This window comes from Mirounga angustirostris, unplaced genomic scaffold, assembly GCF_029215605.1.
Source record: "Mirounga angustirostris isolate CCGP_5_RB_7025 unplaced genomic scaffold, mMirAng1.0.hap1 SCAF_2, whole genome shotgun sequence".
NCBI lineage: Eukaryota > Metazoa > Chordata > Mammalia > Carnivora > Phocidae > Mirounga > Mirounga angustirostris.
In genome coordinates, this window is record NW_026991710.1 from 185,323,510 (window position 1) to 185,344,844 (window position 21,335).

The window sequence follows — 21,335 nt, forward strand, 5'->3', positions numbered from 1 at the left end:
GCAACCCCTGGGTGGGAAGCACATGATCCTGCTGGCAGAATGACGGGAGCAAATTCGGAAGGATTACAAGGAGGCTTTATTTTTTTTATGAGTTGAAGACAGATAAGAGTGGAGGATAACTACCGTCAGAACCCAGAATGTTTTTGTTGTGAAGTATATTACAAACTGTATGGTTAGTAAAGAAGTCTAACGATTTCACACGTTGTGTAAAGTCTCTAAAGATCAAGAAATAAGCATCTTTTAGCTTGGGCATTATTAAAGATTAAATAAGAGCTTTACAAGGCCTTTCTCCAGATGATTCTGTCCCCCCCAACTCAGCAGAAACTTTGAGCCTGATCCTCAGGGCCCAAATAGCAATGTTTCAAAGTGTACATCTTGCTCAAAACATTTAAAGCAGACCTGTTTTTAATGGGTAGATTGGTATTATTGGGGGCCAGATTGTGGAAACTGATGAAAGAGTCTAGCAGAAGAATGTTCCCATGATTTACTGACCATAACACCACCTGGAGACCCTAAATCATGTTCCTTAATAATTAATGGCTGAGTGGGAAAATCACTGGGCTGGAAATAAGAGATCTGGGCAGTAGTGAGGCTTACACCTCTGGGATCATGGGGAAAACTGGCTTCCCGGTCCTTCCGTCATGTGATTAGTGATGAGCGTTTTGCATGCCTATTGAGGGATGTCTACGCAGAGTGCAGGCCACTTGGAATCATTTATGGGAAAGATGCTTCTGCCTCTTCCATTTGCATGTGCTACATTTGCTCTATTCGCTGTGCATAAGATAATCAAGATTTTAGTAGATTGATCCAAGATAAACACATTGGATGGAGTAAAATGAAACTACTTGCTCCTTGGTGGTAAAGATCAGTTTAGGACCCTGGATTTATCAGAATGTCCAGCAGACTAGAGAAAGCCTAAATCCATTGCCATTCGGTCAGTTTTCCCATCAAGAACTTCCTGAGCCTCTCCTCTGTATACAGCACGTTAAGAGACGCTTTGAAAGTTCACAGTCTGCTCAAGTGAAATGGCAAAGGGAAACTTGTGGGGTACGGGATAGTGTGGCCCCGGGCTCGGATGAACGCCTCCGGAGGAAGTGAGAAACAGACTGATGGGGTGGGTGTAGTTAGGGGGATGAGGCCCCTTGGACAGGTTACGGGGCTGGTTTTGAAGGTGGTGAAAGTGGATGGCTGGAGAAGAGGTAGGGGGTGTTTGTCATATTGGGGGACAGTTTGATGGCGTGATGATTATCAGCGGCCAAGCTGTCAAGTTAGAGGAGTATGTGGGAGAATGGCTACGCGTGCTGGAAAACCATCAAAACCAGCAGAACGGCTCAAAGACAATATTTATGTTTGTTTTTAAGATTTTATTTATTTGTTAGAGCACAAGCAGCGGGAGAGTGGCAGGCAGAGGGAGAAGCAGGCTCCCCTCTGAGCAGGGAGCCCGATGCGGGACTCGATCCCAGAACCCCAGGATCATGACCTGAGCTGAAGGCAGACGCTTCACCAGCTGAGCCACCCAGGAGTCCCAATATTTATTTTTATAAATAATGACCTATTTTCAAGAACGTGGCTATAATTCCTCAGAACGTTTGATAGAAATCTAAATCCGATGACATCACCAAGTCATTTTGGGAAGGAGGGAAACCTGTCCCTGGTGTTTTTTTTCCCTCCTTTTGTCACAGTAGGACAAAATATTTTTTTTTTTGAAAAACAAAACAAAAAATCCTTCCCAGGACTGGATTTGATGCTCTGAGTTTTGGGTTCTAGGCGGCAGGTTTGACTGAACATTTTTGAATGGTTTTTTTAAATCTTTCAAAGTTGTTTTGTTTTGTTTTGTTTTGTTTTTGTGCTTGATTATGGTGCCAGGAACTATCCTCCTGCATCTTGGATGGTTCTTCAGACGTTAAGTAGGGGGGCAGGGCTTTTCTTTCTCAGGGTGAACAAGCAGAAGAGACTTGATCTGTTTTCCTTTTCTGAGCACACACTTCTTTGACACCGTGAATTTTTGTAACATGTTTTGTTTGATTATGTCCAATTTCTAGGTAAATTTCCTTTTCTTTTTTTTCTTTCCCTACCAACCCCCCCCCCCCCCACAACCTCCCCTCTGGCAACCATCCGTTCTCTGTCTTTAAGAGTCTTTGTTAAATTTGGTGCTCTTAACATAAATCCTGCCCTTGCTGAAGAGGGAGACAGAAAAGAGCAGAGACTGTTAAATTGTCTGAGCCTCCTTCTGCAGATACCTTACAGCTTCTCAGGTCAAGGACAGAGAAGAAGGGGGGTCCTGAACAATAGGGACCAGTGTGCACCTCACAGGTTTCATGATTCACAAGTAGCCTCAGGAAACTGAAACCACCCCAGCAAAATATCTTCTTACTCAGTGTTAACAATTTAACTTCTGAGGAGTGATAGATATGCTACTTTCATAATCGGCAGATGATTTTGCAGTGTTACTTCTGTGCGTGGGCGTGCTTTAGAAAAGACCAGAGTTTTATTCTCTTATCTGTGTATTTGCTTTTTCAAGTTTTGGATGTGAAGCAAGGAGTGCTCTTTATTTTTAAGAGGTTGTATTGAACTATAACTGGCACGTATTTAAAGTCAGCCATTTGATAAGTTTTGACGTAACAGTATGGCTATGAAACCATTCCCACACGCAAGCAGTGAACACGTCCGTCTCTTCCAGAAGATTCCCTGGCCTGTCTGTATACCCCCAACTCCCCTCTGCCCCCATCCCCACGCAACCGCTCATCTGCTTTTGGTCACTGCGTATTAGTTTGCATTTCCTAAAATTTTATGGAAATAGACTCATAGAATGTATACTCTTTTTTCTTGGTAAGGTTTCTTGCACTTAGCGTATTTACTTTGAGATTCACGCATGTTGTAGTGAGTACCAAAAGTATGTTCCTTTTTATTGCTGAATATCCTTTGCATAGGTGTGCACTACAGTTTATCCAGTCACCTGTTGATGGGCATTTGTGTTCTTGCGCTTTATGGCTATTACAGACTACTGTGAACATTTGAGAATAAGTCTCCATGCGGACATATACCTCCATTTCTCTTTGCTTTCGCCTGGGAGTGGACAGCGGTCTGGAAACTTCTGAGGCTCTTAAGCTGGGACATTTGTAGGTCTTGCCTCCTTTTGTTTCCCATCTCAGGGATGGCTTGCTATCTTTGTCTGATAATAAAGGGTATGATTGTCTGATAGGAGGGTAAATCTCATCTCCTGGCTGGAAGCAGAAGTTCAACTATTTTTATTATTATTATTTATTTATTTGACAGAGAGAGAGACAGCTAGAGCGGGAACACAAGCAGGGGGAGTGGGAGAGGGAGAAGCAGGCCCCTGGCTGAGCAGGGATCCCGATGCGGGGCTTGATCCCAGGACCCTGGGATCATGACCTGAGCCAAAGGCGGACGCTTAACGACTGAGCCACCTAGGCGCCCCACAACTATTTTTAATTGAAGGAAAAAAAGGGCTTATTAAATTTAGAACTGCCATAAATATGTCTATACCTTTAAAACCTTATGTAATAAGTAGTAGGAGTCTTCTTTATTTTTTATTTTTTTATTTTAAGATTTTATTTATTTGACAGAGGGAGAGAACAAGTAGGCAGAGAGGCAGGCAGAGGGAGAGGGAGAAGCAGACTCCCCACTGAGCAGGGAGCCCGATGCGGGACTCGATCCCGGGACTCCAGGATCATGACCTGAGCCGAAGGCAGTCGCTTAACCAACTGAGCCACCCAGGCGCCCCAGCAGGAGTCTTCTTAACCATTTTGTGTGTGTGTTTTAAGGAGTGAAAATTGAGTTTCTAGATTTATCTTAAGCAGAAACTTAGCAACATCCTGGGTGTGTTTCTAGAGTTTATAGAAATACAGATCACTGTACACTTTTGTCCACAAAATTGTATCACGGTATTGTACCTAATGCCCAGAACAGTGATTCTCAAGTTCTGGCTGGTACCATTCATTATCACTGTATTCTGTTTACCAGGACTGGAAAGCCTATGTGTGGTACGTGCATGCCTGCGTGTGTATAACATACTTCAAAAATTACATTACTGGTTACAAATAGGTAATGCATTCAGAATACAAAATTCAAAAGCTACAAAAAACATCCAGTGAAAATTTTTGTTCCTTTTCAAGTTCCATAGACACCCTGTTTTCTTCCTTAATATGTTAACTATGTTTTATTTTCTGTATCCTTAATGCTCTCGTGTCTAGGGCCCCCCTGACCTGGGCAGAGACTGTCCCTCACGGGACTAGCCGGCTTTAGAGATAGCAAAGGACCCACTTTTCGTAGGCACACTAGCCAATCTGGAACCCGTACTTGGAGTCACTTCCTTTATAGAGCTGCTGTTTATCCGAGCCCCTGTCTGTCCACCTGCCTTCATATCCCAGGCTCAGGTACCAGATAGGCAGCACAGCCCTCTCTGCTCCAGGGCCCACTGAAATAATTCTAACTAGCCAGTCCTAAAGCTGCTTTTGCTGCTTTGCTTGTGTATTTTGTGGAACCCACAACAAAATCTCTTGCCCAGGCTTTCTCCTCGTTCCTTCCTCCTGGCCAACCTGGTGCGTCCCTGGGGTGCCCTCCTGTGGCATGGTGTGGCATGGCGTGTCCCCTCTCTGGGAATTGTAACCATCTCTTCAGTGACCCTGGTCTCCTGGCTTGCTGGCCTGGCCATACTTGAATAATAAAATCATCATTTTGAAACACTTGGAGGCAACTAGTATCTGCAGTTTCTTTCCCTCCTATACAAGCAAGAAGACATTTTTTTCTCTTTCTAAACAGGTACTGGCATCGGACCCATAGTGATATTCATCTCGGGTTTTTCTCTTAACCGTAGTAGATGATGCTGTGCTTTAGGAAAACGGTGTTATTTATCGATGGACTTTGCCACCGTATTATAGGAATATATGTGCATATCTGTGTCAATTTCACCATCCACTTTGCTGATCCGCTGGTTTTACGCTGTCTAGTAAATATATTTTTAATATCTTCTCATCTATTGATGTGCATCTTCCTGTTTGGGAACAAATACACTGAAAACAGTTTTTATGGTTAAAAATAAATGCATCAGAAATGTTAAGTCAAAGTAGAGGCATTCTTTTTGAATATATGCGTGTGAGTGGATGTGATTTGTGTGTGTCTACATGTGCATAGTTAAAAGGGTTTAGGCTCTTTGACAGCTTTTGGATCCGTTTCCATCCACTTGGGATTTTAAATGGTTTAAAAAAAAGTTAGAGGCTTTCAGCTATTTCTTAGCTTTTCCTTTATCAGTTCTGTAGAGCTAAAATGTCATCTCCTTTCGAGGCTGATCTCGTCTCATTATTGGATCTGGAGCTTGTAAGTCCTGCTGGTTCTCTCTCTTTCGGCTGATTTCCATCAGGCGCTCTCATGCCTGTTACCTTTGAGATTCAAGCTTGAGAAAGACCGCCAGAGAGAAACCAGCAGACTGTGGCCTCCCTTCTTCTGTCCCCTTCTGTGTTGTTCTCTGATCTTTCCTGGACCCCTCTTCCACCCTGCTGCCGTCCCTTGACCTCACTTTTAGATCAAGCTGGAACAAAACTTCCATTAGGAGTCAGAGAACCAGTGACAAGTGTAGCTTATTATGTATTAGGTGCATTGTGCTTTATAGATTACAAACAACCTCACATACTTTACAAGAAAAACCCTGTGAGGCGGCTAGAGACCGCCAACATTACCAAGAGTCGGCTGTGTTCCCCATTTGTATTTTTCCCATTTTACAAATAGTTCTACGACTTCAGAGAGGTAAAGGTCACCTGGGGGTTGGCGCCAGAAAGACAAATTCCATAACTCCTGCTTCTGGGACCACGGTCCCTCCCACGTTCACTTGTTGTGCCCTTGGGTTTGGGGTGTAAATATGGTTTGGGCGCCAGCTTTTCTGTACCTTCTCTGTTCTTTGTATTGAGGAATTCCTGCATGACATAATGGTTGCTTTTTAGGCTAATCTTATTTGTGTAATATTTTTAGACCAAAAAGCATGAAGTTCCTAAATAGCACTAGATGTTTAAACTTAGTTTCATTAACCGTGTACTGCAAGGAACATTAAACTTTTTTTTGTAAAGGGCGAGGTAATAAATATTTTAGGCTTTGCAGGCCATCCTGTCTCTGTCACTGAGTGAAAGCAGCCATAGACAAAATGCAAATGAATGGGCACGGCACGGCTGTGTTCCAATAAAACTTTATTTATGGACATTGAAATTTGAGTTTCATGTATTTTTCATGTATCTCAATATATTCTTCTTGTGTTCCCCCCCCCCAACCCTTTAAGAATGGTAAAAGCCATTCTTAGCTTGCAAGCCATTCAAAAACAGGTTGAGGTAGTTTTCTGGCTCCTGATATGTTGAAGTATTTACTGGTTGGACTAGTTAAGTTGTTGATTTATTTCTCAGGGTAGACTATTTGATCAAGTAAAAATTGAGAATTTTCCCCACTGCTAAGCAGTGAATACTTACAAAACAATCTGTGTTTTTCTTCTCCAGGTTATTAAAATTATTCTTCAAAGAATAGTAGTTAGGGTATTAGTTATCACAGGTAAAAGCTCAGGTAGGATTTAGCAAGTTGATGACAGACTGTTAGATCTCCTCTGAGAAAAAAACTGTTTCTCATTAAAAAGTATTTCCAGGTTTTGAGATTCTCACACTTTTTTTTTTTCTTGAGGGTGTTGTATCCTGTTAAAAGTATTTCAGAGCTTGAAATTCCAGCTCTCAGAGTTGACTGTATGTATACTTATCAAATCTTGACCACTTCCTCCATTTTTGTTTTTTGTTCTCCTTCCCTCATTCTGAGTTAAGAAATTCATGGCTCCCAGTACCAGGTGACAGCTTCTTGGGCTTTGTAGAGGACCACTTTATACAGGGCCCTGTTTCTCATTCATGTATTTACATGTAGGATGGACTATTTAACATAGAATTATTTTAAGTTCAGTAGGAGACGTTTATTTGATTACAGATAGATTTGGTGGTGTTTATATAAATCAGATACATACATATATGTGTGTATGTGCATGTGTCGTTTATGTGTTAGTAATCCGTAACGTGTGGTGAAGACTTAAAATTCTGTGACTCACAGGTTTGCAGGTATGCTGGGTACTCATCCGTGTTCTAGTCCAGTAGCACACGGCCCCTCTCTCTCTCTCTCTATTTTTTTTTTTCCTCGTCAAAGTCAATGGCGTTTTATGGTGGCTGGAACGGAGTCTGAACAAAGTGCAATAGGAAGTCGCTCCAGCTGCAAACAAGTTCCAAGGGTTTCCGGTAACATTTGTTAGCCACAAAGGAAGGAAATAAAGGGCCAGTCACTCTACAAAGGCAGGAATTCATTTAAGGAGGGGAAAAAAAAAGTTTACCTATTTGTGGTCTTTTGCCAAAGACATGCAGATATTTTAAAAGATTTTTCTTATCTGTTCCTCCTGCTTATTTTTTATTTTATAGTGAAATAAAAAAGAAAGAGCCTGAAAGAAGTAAAGTTTTATTCAGTGCCTTTTTTGCACATGTTGAAGTAGATATGCTTTTCCTCCTAAAATCTGTTAATCTTGAATCCTTAGGATAAGTTTTATTAAGGGGTATTCTGGGTTGTTTTTTTTTCCCCCATATGTTGCTGAATATCATTTGTTAAAATTACCTTAAGGACCACTATTCTAAGATTTTCCATTTACGTGCCTTTTTTGTCAACGTGATGTGAACCTTATGAAATGGGTTGGGTTTCTTTCCCTCTCTGCCTCTGCTCTGTCGGACATTTATAGGAATGTCGAAGGCAATTCCCAATAAATTGCGTTTGGCTTTTGATCTTGTGTTTACCTTAGGTTTTAATACCATGAGGTTTCAACAAGAAACAACAGTTAGTGAAATAGCATTAAAGCCAGAAGAGAAGTCTTGGAGACGTCAGGGTATAAACTGGTATAAATTCCTACCCAGCCACTACCTGCGTGTGACTTTAGATTGGTCGTTTGATTCATTTTCCAAGGGTTTTCTCTGCGACTCCGAAAACTTGAGCGGAGTGAGCTCCGAGCACCTTTGCGGCCTTGACAGCCTTGACAGCCTGTGAACAGAATTCCATTCCTGGCTCTGAGCCTACCTCTGCCAGCACCAGGACCCGAGTGACACAACAGTAGCTGCTCAGACGGCCGCGGCTGCCAGGGGGGCTTGACAGGGTGCGGTTACACGCCCCGTCTTCCAGCACCACCTAAATAAAGGCGGCGCAGTCCCGCAGAGGGTCTCTGAGCTCATGGTCTGAAGCTCCAAGGGGATGCACGTGGAGTGATAAGTCTGGGGGAAAGGGAGCGCTCTCTCTCGGCCTAGCAGGAGATCTGTATTTTTAGAATGGGGCTGGGGTAGCAATGCCCAGCCTCCCTGCCTGTCTCTCCAAGTCCACTCTGCCTTGTCAATGTGGGTGCTTGTCTGCCGGCTTGGGGTGGGCATTCAGTCTTGGCTTAGGGCTTGAGGGCTGGGACCAACCCGTATTCATTTATTATATCCGTCCTGGAACCACATGTGGTACCGAGTATGTGGTTGCTGCTTCAGACTCCCTTGACTGTCGACAAAGATTTAAAAAATGGTGGAATTCAAATGGTTTTCATTTCACCTGTTGGAAGGGGAGTCTTTAAAGTTGGAGCAGAGAAATGCTATCTTTGGTCTAGGTTCCCTCCCTTCTGCCTGCGGTACCCTCTGTCTACCCACGTCGTGGCAGTCCTCAGGACTCGAGCTGGGATCTTTGTAAACTGCAGTCATCAGCCTTGTTCTGAGAACATTTTCATTTTCTTTTTTCTTTTTGTTTTCTTTCCTTTTCTTCTCCTTCCTTTTTTTTTTTTTTTTTTTAAGATTTTATTTATTCGGCAGAGAGAGCAAGCACCCACAGGGGGAACAGCAGAGAGAGAGGGAGAAGCAGGCTCCCCGCTGAGCAGGGAGCCCGATGCAGGACTCGATCCCAGGACCCTGGGATTATGACCCGAGCCGAAGGCAGATGCTTAACCAACTGAGCCACGCAGGTGCCCCACATTTTCCTTTTCCTAAAGTTGGTCGGGAACAGATCTGTGAGGTAGAATGTTCTATGGAAAACCGTTTACTGAGTGACAGGCATGTACTACATGACATTCTGTGGTTACTGTCTCATGCTTCCCTGTCTCACTGTTTGGCCTGGCTTTAATACTTCATTTAAAAAATGAGAATAAAGGGGCACCTGGGTGGCTCAGTCTTTAAGCAGCTGCCTTCGGCTCAGGTCATGATCTGGGGTCCTGGGATTGAGCCCCGCGTCTGGCTCCCTGCTCAGTGGAAAACCTGCGTCTCCCTCTCTCCCTTCCCCTGCTTGTGTTCCCTCTCTCGCTGTCTCTCTCTGTCAAATAAATAAATAAAATCTTTAAAAAAAAAAAACAAAAAATGAGAATATGTACTGTGTGCTTCCTCCCCAGTGTTCTGTATGCGTGATTAGTCCTTGTAGTTCTTTAGTAGCTTAATGAACTTAAAGCAGGCTATATTTTAGTAGTGCACCGTGGAAGTTAAAAAAGAAGAAAATCATCCAGGAGCCCAGAATTTAGCACTAATACCCCATAAAGTTCTAAAATGCTTTTGTTTAACTTCTGACCTCTCATATCTTCTCTATTTATTTTGTAGGGTTTATGTTAATTTTTCCTGGTAGTAGGCATTTTACTGTTTTGGTTTTTTTCTTAGTCTATAATATATTTCAGAGGAATGAGAGATCATTATGGCTAAACTAGAAAGGATCGTTGTGGCAAATCTAGGGCAAGCACAGGTAAATTTTTTCTGATAAAGAATATTTTACTCGGTAAATGGTTTTTGAAACATTTTCTCTTATTATTCTCATGGTACCCTGAGGCCCGTGGTGCTTGTTAAATGAACTCTTAGCAGTGAGGAAGATAAGAGAGGGGGGAGAAAAAGGCAGCGAGAAATTTTTCTGGTTTATTCAGAATAAAAGGTTTTTTTCTATCTTGGTCTTTAGTTGAAACAAGTTCCTAATAGGACTTTCTATTTTATAGGCATTAAGCTCGTATTTATAATTATTAATAGGGTTATTGAAAAATATTTAGGCATTTTTGTATTTCACTATTACTATGGGGGAGGAAAGACTATGAAAAACAATATAAAGATAAAACTGATGTACATTATTATATTGCATATTTTATATTATTAATTAAATAGAAGACTTCCCTCACGTGTGGTTCTCAAACTGGTTTAAGAGGTTCCCGCCAGAACTGAGAGCCTGCTTCCCCTTCCTTTTAAAACACCCTTTGGCTCTAGCAAGCTTAGTTTTTACAGTAAGAGTACATTTTAGGAAGTATGATACACTTCATTAAATTTTTGTTTAAAAAACGTATTAGAGGGGCACCTTGGCGCAGTCGCTTGAGCCTCCGACTCTTGATTTCAGTTCAGGTCATGATCTCATGAGTTGTAGGATTTGAGCCCCACATCGGGCTCTGCCCTGGGTGTGTGGGGCCTGCTTGAGATTCGCTCTCTCCCTTTCCCTCCATCTCTCCCCTCTCTCTATAAAAGGAAGTATTGGGGAAAATGATAAAAGATCTACTACTGTCATATTTCTAAGTTTTATTTTTTTATTATATATGTGGCTGGATACTCCAGATTTAAAAAGCAAATCCTTTATTTAAGACCTTCCAGCCTTAAATTAGTTTTCAACCAATAAACATTTCTGTCGTCTCACACTGATTTTTTAAACTATTTTCATGTTTAAATTTCTTTAAATAATACACTTGTTAAAAATAAAAGATTTCCATAATAAAGAACTGTATTAAGTAAAACATGGAAGTACCTTCTCTTCTCTTCCTTTGGCTCTCGTTCCATTTCTCAGAGGGCACCCACTAGTAATTTGGGGTTTAGCCTTTTATGAAGGTGTGTACACATATTACGTATCATAGATACGTATATTACCTTTCTAGTTTTTGTAATCTTGTCTAAAACTTGCTTGAGCAATGTTGTTTTTATAGCCTACTCACTGGGGTATTACGGTTTTATTTTAATTGTACTTAGTGTTGCTGATTCTTAAAGCACACTGAATGTCCTGGGAGCAATCCTTGCTAAGGTAGGGGTTGGAAGTAGAAAGGTAGAAATCAGATTTCCAGATCGTAGTAGTAACAACTCCACAAGAAACCACCGTGTCCTCACTGAAGATGCCCAAGTCTTAAACTAAATACTCGTTTTACCACCAGATATGCCACATTAAAGTTCTTAAATTTAGTAAAGAACAGAATATATTAAAGTGTTCCAGCAAAATCAGTGGAGAAAACGGTTGAAAATAATAGACCTAAATTGCATGCCTACAGTCAAGGGCTAGTCACAATACTGCTGTGATTAGTAAACCATTGTGAAAAGGATACAGAGTCTTGAGGACATCCACAAAAGGAGCCAGACTGGATGCCTAGAGGTAATCCTAGAATAATGTAAGAAACTCCTGTGTGTTCACTGAAGAATTTTGTGGTGTGATCATTATACATATTAACTTAGGTAATTATGATCTACACACTCAAGAGTTATTTGTGTGAGCTAAGAGTTTGGGCTCTGGGGTCAGATGGATTTAGGGTCACATCTTTTGCTTTGCCACTTACTAGCCTTGTGACTTTACCCCCTCAAAAGCCTCAAATATCTTAATATAGTCTATTAGTAGCTCCCCTGTGGGGTTGCTGTGATTATTCATCGACAATGACCTATATAAAATGCTTAGCCCAGAGCCAGATCCCTGGAAGCGCACACCATTAGGTTGCCTAAAAAGTGAGCTGTGAGACCATAGTTTAATACTTGTCTGTACCTTTTAGGTGTAAGAGCTATTTCCTTAAATGAATTGCATGCCTTCAAGGACATGGCTTTTATATGTGTGTCTCAGAGTGATATGTTTGGGGAAGACGTCTGAAAAAAACAGTTTGAATAACTTTTAAAACAGACTGAACAAGTGGGTGACTTGGAGTTAGTAAGCCTATGACAGCATCATCACTGCTTAGGAACACACATGTCCTTGGTTAATTTTTAGTTCTTAGAAATCATCAGAAACCAAAAATATAAGTTGGTAGAATATTGATTCTCCCCCCCTCACCCCCAAAGTCTTTAAACACAGAGACTTGATTTTTAGGTGTTTAGGTAAAGCTGTAAACTACCAGCAAGGACCAGGTTTCTTCGTCCCCAGCTGAGCCCGTGAGAAAGGAGACCAGTGAAAGGGAAGGGATGTAAGGAAGGGGGAAGCATTGTGGCGTGGTGGCAATGGCATGTCCGAATCTTGGACACGTTCGCTTTTTCACTTTTTAAGACCGATATTTACAGAATTTAGATTTTTTTTTTTAAAGATTTTATTTATTTATTTGAGAGAGAGAGAATGAGAGAGAGAGCACATGAGAGGGGGGAGGGTCAGAGGGAGAAGCAGACTCCCTGCCGAGCAGGGAGCCCGATGCGGGACTCGATCCCGGGACTCCGGGATCATGACCTGAGCCGAAGGCAGTCGCTTAACCAACTGAGCCACCCAGGCGCCCAAGATTTTATTTATTTATTTGAGAGAGAGAATGAGAGAGAGAGAGCACATGAGAGGGGGGAGGGTCAGAGGGAGAAGCAGACTCCCTGCTGAGCAGGGAGCCCAATGCGGGACTCGATCCCGGGACTCCAGGATCATGACCTGAGCCGAAGGCAGTCGCTTAACCGACTGAGCCACCCAGGCGCCCCAGAATTTAGATTTTGATAGCAAATATATTTGCCATTGAATGAATGCTTCAAATTCTAACCACAGGACAAGATTTTGGGCATTAATAGGGGTCAGTTTTTGGTTTTGACAGGGATACTTTGAAAATTGGATCTTCCCTAAAAGAGCAGAAATAACTTGTGACTATTTAAATTATTTAAGCCCACTTAAAAATTCAGCCACATGTCCAGTGCTTAGTGGCCACACATGCTGGGGGCTGTCATAGTGGACAGTGCAAATTGAAGAACTTGCCCATCACAGAAAGTTCTGTTGGACACCTGCTTTTCTAGAATATATGTTGCTGTAGTTCATGCACTATTATAAAATGAGCAAAAGGATACAAAAGCCAAAGTAGTTGCAGGGGTTAGAGGAAAATAATCAGAGTAATGGGAAATGTGAATTAGGGGAGTAGACTTTTTCCCCCCATTCCATGATCTTTCCCCTTCCTCTGCTTATTCTCAAGTAGAGTAATTGGAAAATGGTTCAAAGTAAATTTCCTGCCAAGCAAGGTGAACACAAGGCCGTACTTTTTTCCCTCTAAAACCAAGACTCCCCCCCCCCCCCCCCACAGTGTTGTTTCTTTAAAAACTCCTATCACTGATCACCAGTATTTGCGCTCTCATTGTGGTTGCACCTTAAGCCTATTCAGAAATGTTTTCCCCCTCCTTCTTCTCTGGCTTTTATCTAGTTACATCTGCAGCACTGATGCCTCAAACCATTTTTTATAGAACCAAATCTTTCAGTTCCTCTCCACGTTTCTCTCATTCTTACTGTGGACTTCAGACTCTGATGCTCTGGGTGTATTGAACTCCCAACTCCCCCACCTTGTTGAAAGACCTTGAGTAAGCAATCTAATCTCTCTGAGCCAGTAAAAATGTTAAAATTTATTTTTTATGATACAGATATCACCACTTATATACATCTGGATTAAATGAGATAACTTATTTAAAGCTCCTAGCACAATACCTGGGCATGTAGTAAGTCCAGTAACAATTGGAGATGAGGTCATCGGATGCATTATTTAGCTCTGGCTGTGTAGCAAACCGTCCCAGAATTTGGTGGCTTAAAACAGCCACGTTTAGTGGAGGACTCTGCTGGGCAGTCTGGTCTTGTCCAGGCCTGACCCGTCTTTCATGCAGTGGTGGTCACTTGGCTGGCTGGCTCTGAGGCTGCCTGGTCCTGGATGGCCTCACTTGCATATTGAGTGGTGGGCTGGTTGTCTGCTGGAACAGTAGATGGCTAGACTGTAAGTGTCTCATCATCCTGCCAAGTTAAAGCTTTCTTGGAATACAGGGCCCTTGCTTTCTCCCTGTGTTCTGTATGAACCCTACACTCTAGTCTAACTTTTGTGTTGTTTCCTGAATGTGGTCTTTGCCTTCACCCTTGTCTCGTGAAAACAAGACTGTCTTAATCATCTCTGCATTCTTAGTGCACCGCACAGAACAGTTGAAAGAATACCTAAATACAGCTCCTCCTTTGTGGACCGTCTCACATGATCCTCACCTACTAATCCTGTGCTGTTCACTTTTCTGTGCTACCTGCTTTGTGACGTCCATTTGATCTCTTCAACTCTGGGAAGTTTGGAGATGGTTTTTGGTATTTATAAGAAATGTCAAAGAGTAAAATTTTGTATTGAAACATTAATCTAACATTCTTTTCTTAAATGGATTCTCTTCTCTAAATTCTAATGTGGCCTTGGAAAGCTATGAATAGTTTTTTTAATGATCATCAAACACAGGAAAGGTTGGCTTCTTAGTTTTACATACATTTTTGGGGTAAATTGGTAGCTGCTACTGGTTGATTATGTATTTGCTACCTCAGTTCACCTACATTTGTAATAGTATTGGTCTACACAATGTGATGTTTTTCTAGGCCAAGGAAAGAAACTTTCTCTCTTTTCATTTCTATTTTTAATTTCATAGTGCTCCGCAGTAAAGATAAAGCACAGAGTTACCAAAGGCAGCACTTGAACGTACGTTTTCTTGCTTTTGTCCACTCTATTTTACTTTCTGATTTGCTTTTTTGACCTACTACATGAATAATGATTAACTTGCTGGTGTGTGTGTGTGTGTGTGTGTGTGTGTCTCAAACTTTATATAAGTCGTAGTTCAGAGTTTATGGATCCTTGAAATACCAAAGTGCAGGAAATTATGCAGTGTGAGGTGATGGGGAGGAAAAGAAACCCCAAACACTCTCATCAGGGCCTCGGGAAAACTAAACTCGAATCCCGCCTCTGATAATGACTTGCTGCTGGTGGCCTTGAGACGGTTTAACTTCTCTTTGGCTCAGGCAGCTGGGCTCGATAATCTTGAAGGTTTCTCTCTAGCTCTGAAGTATTGTGCTGTTTCTATCATTGGGCTGTTTCTATCAAATATATGTCCTCCTGGGATTTTGTATTAAACATTACAGATGAGCACAACTGTTTAAAATGAAAGAAATGGATATACTTATTGGGATATTTAATACCTACAGGGTTAATAACATGTCCTGGGTATGTAGGAAAAGTATACTTTTTTTTTTAAGATTGTATTTTTTTATTTTATTATGTTAATCACCATATATTACATCATCAGTTTTTGCTGTAGTATTCCATGATTCATTGTTTGCGTATAACACCCGGTGCTCTATTCAGTATGTGCCCCTCTTTAATACCCATCACCGGGCTAACCCATCCCCCCACCCCCCGCCCCTCTAGAACCCTCAGTTTGTTTTTCAGAGCCCATCGTCTCTCATGGTTCATCTCCCGCTCCGATTTCCCCCCCTTCACTCTTCCCTTCCTACTATCTTCTTCTTTTTTTTAACATATAGTGTATGATTTGTTTCAGAGGTACAGATCTGTGATTCAACAGTCTTGCACACTTCACAGCACTCACCATAGCACATACCCTCCCCAATGTCTATCACCCAGCCACCCCATCCCTCCCACCCCCCACCACTCCAGCAACCCTCAGTTTGTTTCCTGAGATTAAGAATTCCTCATATCAGTGAGATCATATGATACATGTCTTTCTCTGATTGACTTATTTCGCTCAGCATAATACTCTCTAGTTCCATCCACGTTGTTGCAAATGGCAAGGTCTCATTCCTTTTGATGGCTGCATAATATTCCATCGTATATATACACCACATCTTCTTTATCCATTCATCTGTGGATGGACATCTTGGCTCTTTCCATAGTTTGGCTATGGTGGACATTGGGGCTATAAACATCGGGGTGTACGTACCCCTTCGGATCCCTACATTTGTATCTTTGGGGTAAATACCCAGTAGTGCAATTGCTGGGTCGTATGGTAGCTCTAGGAAAAGTATACTTTGGATTCATCTTTTGATACAGGTGTTTGTCGAGTAGGCCAGGCGGGAGGATTAGCAGGATTGAGAGGTACAGAATTAAAGTGGAAAGGAACGTGAGATGCACGACTAATTCCACCGTTGAGTTGCTGTGGCCAGAGTGCGGCATATTTGAGAGGCTCGTGGTGCGGTCCACTGCTGTAAGGTAAAACGTACTTCCCAGGAGTATCCACAGTTTTCCTCTGGTACTGTCCTGCTTCATTAGGAAATTGTGTTTTCTCATTAGGGTTCATTTTGTATGCAAATTCCACAAGAGGCATGAATTTTCCCCCTCTCTTAGGGGGCACAGCACGTCTTGCTGCCACCTCCCCCCCAAACGCACATGCCCAGCCTCCCCCGGGGGTAGTATTAGGAAAAGAACACGGTGCCACTTTCGGTGGGATTTCTGTTGGCAGGAGTGTTGTGAATCTAGGAGAAAAGGTCATCTTGTCAGTCGGAAATGTCTTTTGTGTTCGTGAGCTATTTTACCTGTAACTTACATGTCAGTTGCCACACAAGGCCGGTGGCTCCCGTATTGCTTAGCTCGGGTCTAGATCTCCAGGTTTTGTGCTCACTCATAACATCGCTCCACGTGAGCCTGCAGAACAGTCTCCTCTTCGTAAAAGAACTCCCTTTCCTGGTCTCCTTCCTTCTTGCCTCCCTGGCTCTCGTTTTAGCTTCTCTTCTAAGCTTCTCTGGCGTACTTGGCGGTGGGACTTCCTCCCTCAGATTCTCTGTCCCTGGCATCTGGGACACATGGTTTTCTTTCAGCCAAATGCTTCCTCGGCTTCTTCATGGCTTCTAAACATGGCCTCCCCTACTTTCGTGAGATTGGCCCACCATTCTCTTTTTTTCTTCACACCCTCTTGTGGTGTAACCTGAATCTGTCCACCTCCGGCTGCTACCCTGCACTTGGGGTCAGTGTCTCTCCGTGTCCCCTGGCCTCTAAATGCACATTAAATCATCTTCTGTGAGCTCACGTATAAGCTATAAATGTGTATCATTATTTCCACATGCAGTTTCTGCGTGTGTGTCACTCAGACACGTACTTTTAGTGCTGCTCTTTTATGGTTTTAAGGAATTCATGTGTTCACACGTTTAAGTATTTTTTTAGGCTAACAGAGATGTAGCAGGATGACCAGGACGTACAAGGAAGGCAGTCTCTGCTCTCATGAAGACCTTGGGATGAGTGACTGTAGTACTGTGGGATGAGGTTACGATAGAGCGAATGTCAGAGCCCGGCGCTCAGCAGCAGGGCCCCAGGCCGCACCTGTCAGGGCAGGCCTCAGAAATGGTGTCCAAGCTGAGAGGGGAAGGAGTGGATAGCAGCAACTAGGCTAAAAAAATGTATAAGAAAGGGGCGCCTGGGTGGCTCAGTCGGTGAAGCGTCCGACTCTTGATTTCGGCTCAGGTCGTGATCTCAGGGTCCTGGGATCGAGCCCCATGTCTTCCGGCTCCATGATCCTCATGGAGGCTGCTTCTCCCCCTCTCTCTGCTCCTCCCCCTGCTCATGCTCTCTCTCTCTAATAAAGAAATAAAATACTTTAAAAAAAAAAATGTGTAAGAAAGGGGCGCCTGGGTGGCTCAGTTGGTTAAGCGACTGCCTTCGGCTCAGGTCATGATCCTGGAGTCCCGGGATCGAGTCCCACATCGGGCTCCCTGCTCGGCAGGGAGCCTGCTTCTCCCTCTGACCCTCCCCCCTCTCATGTGCTCTCTCTCATTCTCTCTGTCTCAAATAAATAAATAAAAAAAATCTTTAAAAAAAAAGTGTGTAAGAAAGGAACATTAGAATTCATCGCACTCGAATGAAATTAATGTTCCATTTGCGTTAACGGAGGAGAATTAACTTGAAACATATGGAGAGTGCAAGTAACTACAAACCTGGGTTTGCTTTTTGTGTCTATGTTGAATTTGTAGCAGGGAGGTGGGCACTTCCTTTGCGAGCTGTCTGGTGTGCTGTAAGTAAACTGTAAAGTGGCCAATGTTATTTGCTAATGGAGAGTTACTTGCTGCAGAAACTTACTTGCTGATGGATATTCAGATATTCGTGCGAGGAATGATTATGTTCTACGGAGCAGGATACTGTTTTGCTGTGAACATGCCAAGTTGCTGCCCTTGATGTTACCGTTGATAACAACAACTTTCTGATGGGCACATTAGGACAATTAGAGGGGACTAATCCCAGTGATTTCCTGTCCTCCTCGAACTACTTAAAATCACAATCAGAAATGGTAAACTTTTGATAGGAAACAAGAGGGATTAAGTGTAAAAGGTTTTTGACTAATGAAAATCAAACCCATGCCACATTAAGCAGCGTTTTCACACCATTAAGCACGGCGAAGCATTTTCCTCGAACCCCTTTAATCTAGAAGGATGGTTTGGGAAAAACCCCAGATTCTAGTCTACAATATAGCCTTTCGTCGTTCTTGTTAACAAGAGCGCGTTGCTTCGTTGAATTGTGGGGAAGATAATGTTGATTGAGATCCTTCGTAACTATGTGAGAAAAAAAAATACCTCAAGTTAAATGAAGACACGAACCTTTCATTTACAAATTTTAGAGAAGCATTTTGAATAGCCTTTAATTGGTAGTTGCCTGAAATTAGGATAATAGGGGAAAATAAATTATAGCGATGGAGTCTGTTCTTAAATATAAATTATTTGAAATATTTCCCTGTGGGGAATAAAACACAAAGCTGGGCAGGAGAAAGGTTGTTCTTGGCAGTTGTCTTGCCACGTAAGGTTTTACCTGAGCTTTAAATCTGACATTGGATTCATTCAACACAGGCTGTAGAGGATATTTTAGCGGTTGGGGGAATTTTGTTTGTGTTTTGTGAAGTAGAGAACATATTTAATCAGTTTAAATGGTCTTCCAGGATCCAACGTATGTTGACAGTTTAGCCGACTGTTATTAAAGTTCTAGAGAGAGAGTGAAACTATAGATTTTCTAGTTTGATAGAAAAATGTTTCTTTGAGGAGTATTTATGTTTTTTCTTTCATTGAAAATTAATTGATACTTGAGCAGTATTTCCTGGAAAATCACATTACTTTTATAACCGTTCTTCACTTTATGAGGGTAAATGATTCAAAGGTAATAAATCATAGTCAACATTAGATTTTCCGGTGGTCCTTTTTAATATAGTTACAGAAGATTTTTCTGTCAACTGTTACTCATCACTGCAGCAGTTAGAGAAATCTGAAATCCTGGATAGCTTCATCTTTTTAAAAATCTCTTGTGACAAAATGTTTATTCAAACCACTGAACAAACAAAAAATGTAACTGATGTTAGTTTTGCCACTTTCTTCATCCTTCTGTCATTTGTCTACTGTGTTTAAGAATCATTAAAATGAGAAAGTATGTTGTTTGTAAATAAAATAATTGAACCTGGATTAATAATTTTTTCCCCTTCAGAATCCAGAGATTTGCTCAGACTTTTAAACTCAATGTGGTGTCAGTGACACTTGAGTCAATTACAAAATTGACTTTATCTGTAAGGATTAATGAACTGTTATCGTTTTGTAGGTCTTATAACAACGACGTCAAGGAAACTAGACCGAGAGCAGCAAGATGAACATATATTAGAAGTAAGCATTTCTTTTTTTTTTTTACTTATTTAAAAGTTTTATAAATATCATGGGAAGGAGCATTCTTCTTCACAATCACTAGTATTCATAACTGTTATGATTTTGTTATGTTAGCTCCTGGTCATTATTAACAAGGGAAGTAAAAGGGAAAGGAAACTTCTGTGAGTGTAGTTCATGTCCCCTTAAATCCCTTTCTATCCCCAAAACACAAGATCATTGGGTAAGTTCCGCTGTAGTTTTTGTGCGCACATACAGAGCAAACAAACTGGAAACAATATTATTTACATTTTCTTTTCATTTACATAAGAGATACTTTTTCTTTATGCCTTCTTCATCTTTTTCCTTAGTATTCTGTTTTCGGGATATTTTTATGATAATAATAGATCTAATTCAGCTGTGGTTTCTGGTTTTCGTCGATCTTAAATAATTGCATTGTTTTTGCATTTTAAACTGAATTGTAGAAAGTTTGTGATTTTTAAACATTTTTGAAATAAAAGATTGAAGACTGATACGTGCTTTTCTAAGATGGTCTCTTCTCTTTTTTTTTTTTTTTTTAAAGATTTTATTTATTATTTGACAGAGAATGAGAGAGAGAGAGCACATGAGAGGGGGAGGGTCAGAGGGAGAAGCAGACTCCCCGCCGAGCAGGGAGCCCGATGCGGGACTCCATCCCGGGACTCCGGGATCATGACCTGAGCTGAAGGCAGTCGCTCAACCGACTGAGCCACCCAGGCGCCCTAAGATGGTCTCTTCTGATGGGCTTCTCGTTCTCATGGCTAATTTAAAATGCCTTTCTAGTCCCTGAAAGGAGAAACACAGCTTGCCATATACTGGTTTGCTGGTGGATGGTAGGCACGTTTCAGGAGCAGGGATAGGAATCACGTGGAGGGGAAGGTAGAGGGTCATGTGGAGGTCAGGTGTGATGTGACTGCTGGGTGCCAGGATCTACAAGCCAGGAAGAGGCTGAGAAGAGGCAGTTGGGAGAATTTCCTTTGGAGAGGGAAACTGAGCAGAGCAGACATATAACCTCTTGACTTTCCTCCACCGCACGTTAAAGGCCACTGTTGATCATGGGAGCCAGAAGACCCAAGTGCTTGTTGAGTTGTGAGTTACCTGCATGAGTCTTCCATTCTACTAGTGTGGGTACTTCAGAAAGTCCATAACTGTGGTTTATTAAATTATTTTTATTAATACTTCTCCCTTTTTATATTATCGCTATTCATAATGCTACCTGCTTAATTTCATTTCATCCTTAGTCAATTTTCTAACTTTGTCAATAAAATATTTACTTTTTATAGCTCTATAGTGTGTGCACATGAATATCCTGTCTAGAAAAGGTGGTTTCACAGCCACCATTACAGTTAGTAATTGCCTTTTTTTTAAGATTTTATGTATTTTGAGAGCGAGAGAGAGCACACGAGCAGGGTGAGGGGCAGAGGGAGAGAGAGAGAGAATCTTTAAGCAGACTCCCTGCTGAGCGCAGGGCCCCACATGGGACTCGATCCCAGGACCCCGAGATCATGACCTGAGCCGAAATCAAGAGGCGGATGCTTGATCAACTGAGCCACCCAGGCGCCCTTACAGTTCGTGATCTCTTCATGTGTTACATCTGAGTGTTAGTCATAAGTCGTACCGTTAGTTCCCTTAAATTCATTTTCTTTCTGTTAGAGCAGAGTTTAGAGTTTTGATTTGGTCCCTGCAGTGATTGACAGAAGGAAAATATGGTT

The 21,335-nt window shown here is 41.9% G+C and overlaps 1 protein-coding gene across 5 annotated transcripts in view; it reads left to right on the top strand.

Moving 5' to 3' along the window:
* The window catches only part of FAT1 (FAT atypical cadherin 1), a 129,913-nt gene that overhangs the window by 62,173 nt on the left and 46,405 nt on the right, over positions 1–21,335 (top strand). For all 5 annotated transcript variants that reach the window (XR_010409723.1, XM_064585662.1, XM_064585664.1 and 2 more), the window contains exon 4: positions 19,547–19,608. Coding sequence is in view for 4 of the 5 variants with exons in the window: in XM_064585662.1 (XP_064441732.1) it covers positions 19,547–19,608 (62 nt within the window). In the remaining variant the exon portion in view is untranslated. The remainder of the gene's footprint in view (positions 1–19,546; positions 19,609–21,335) is intronic.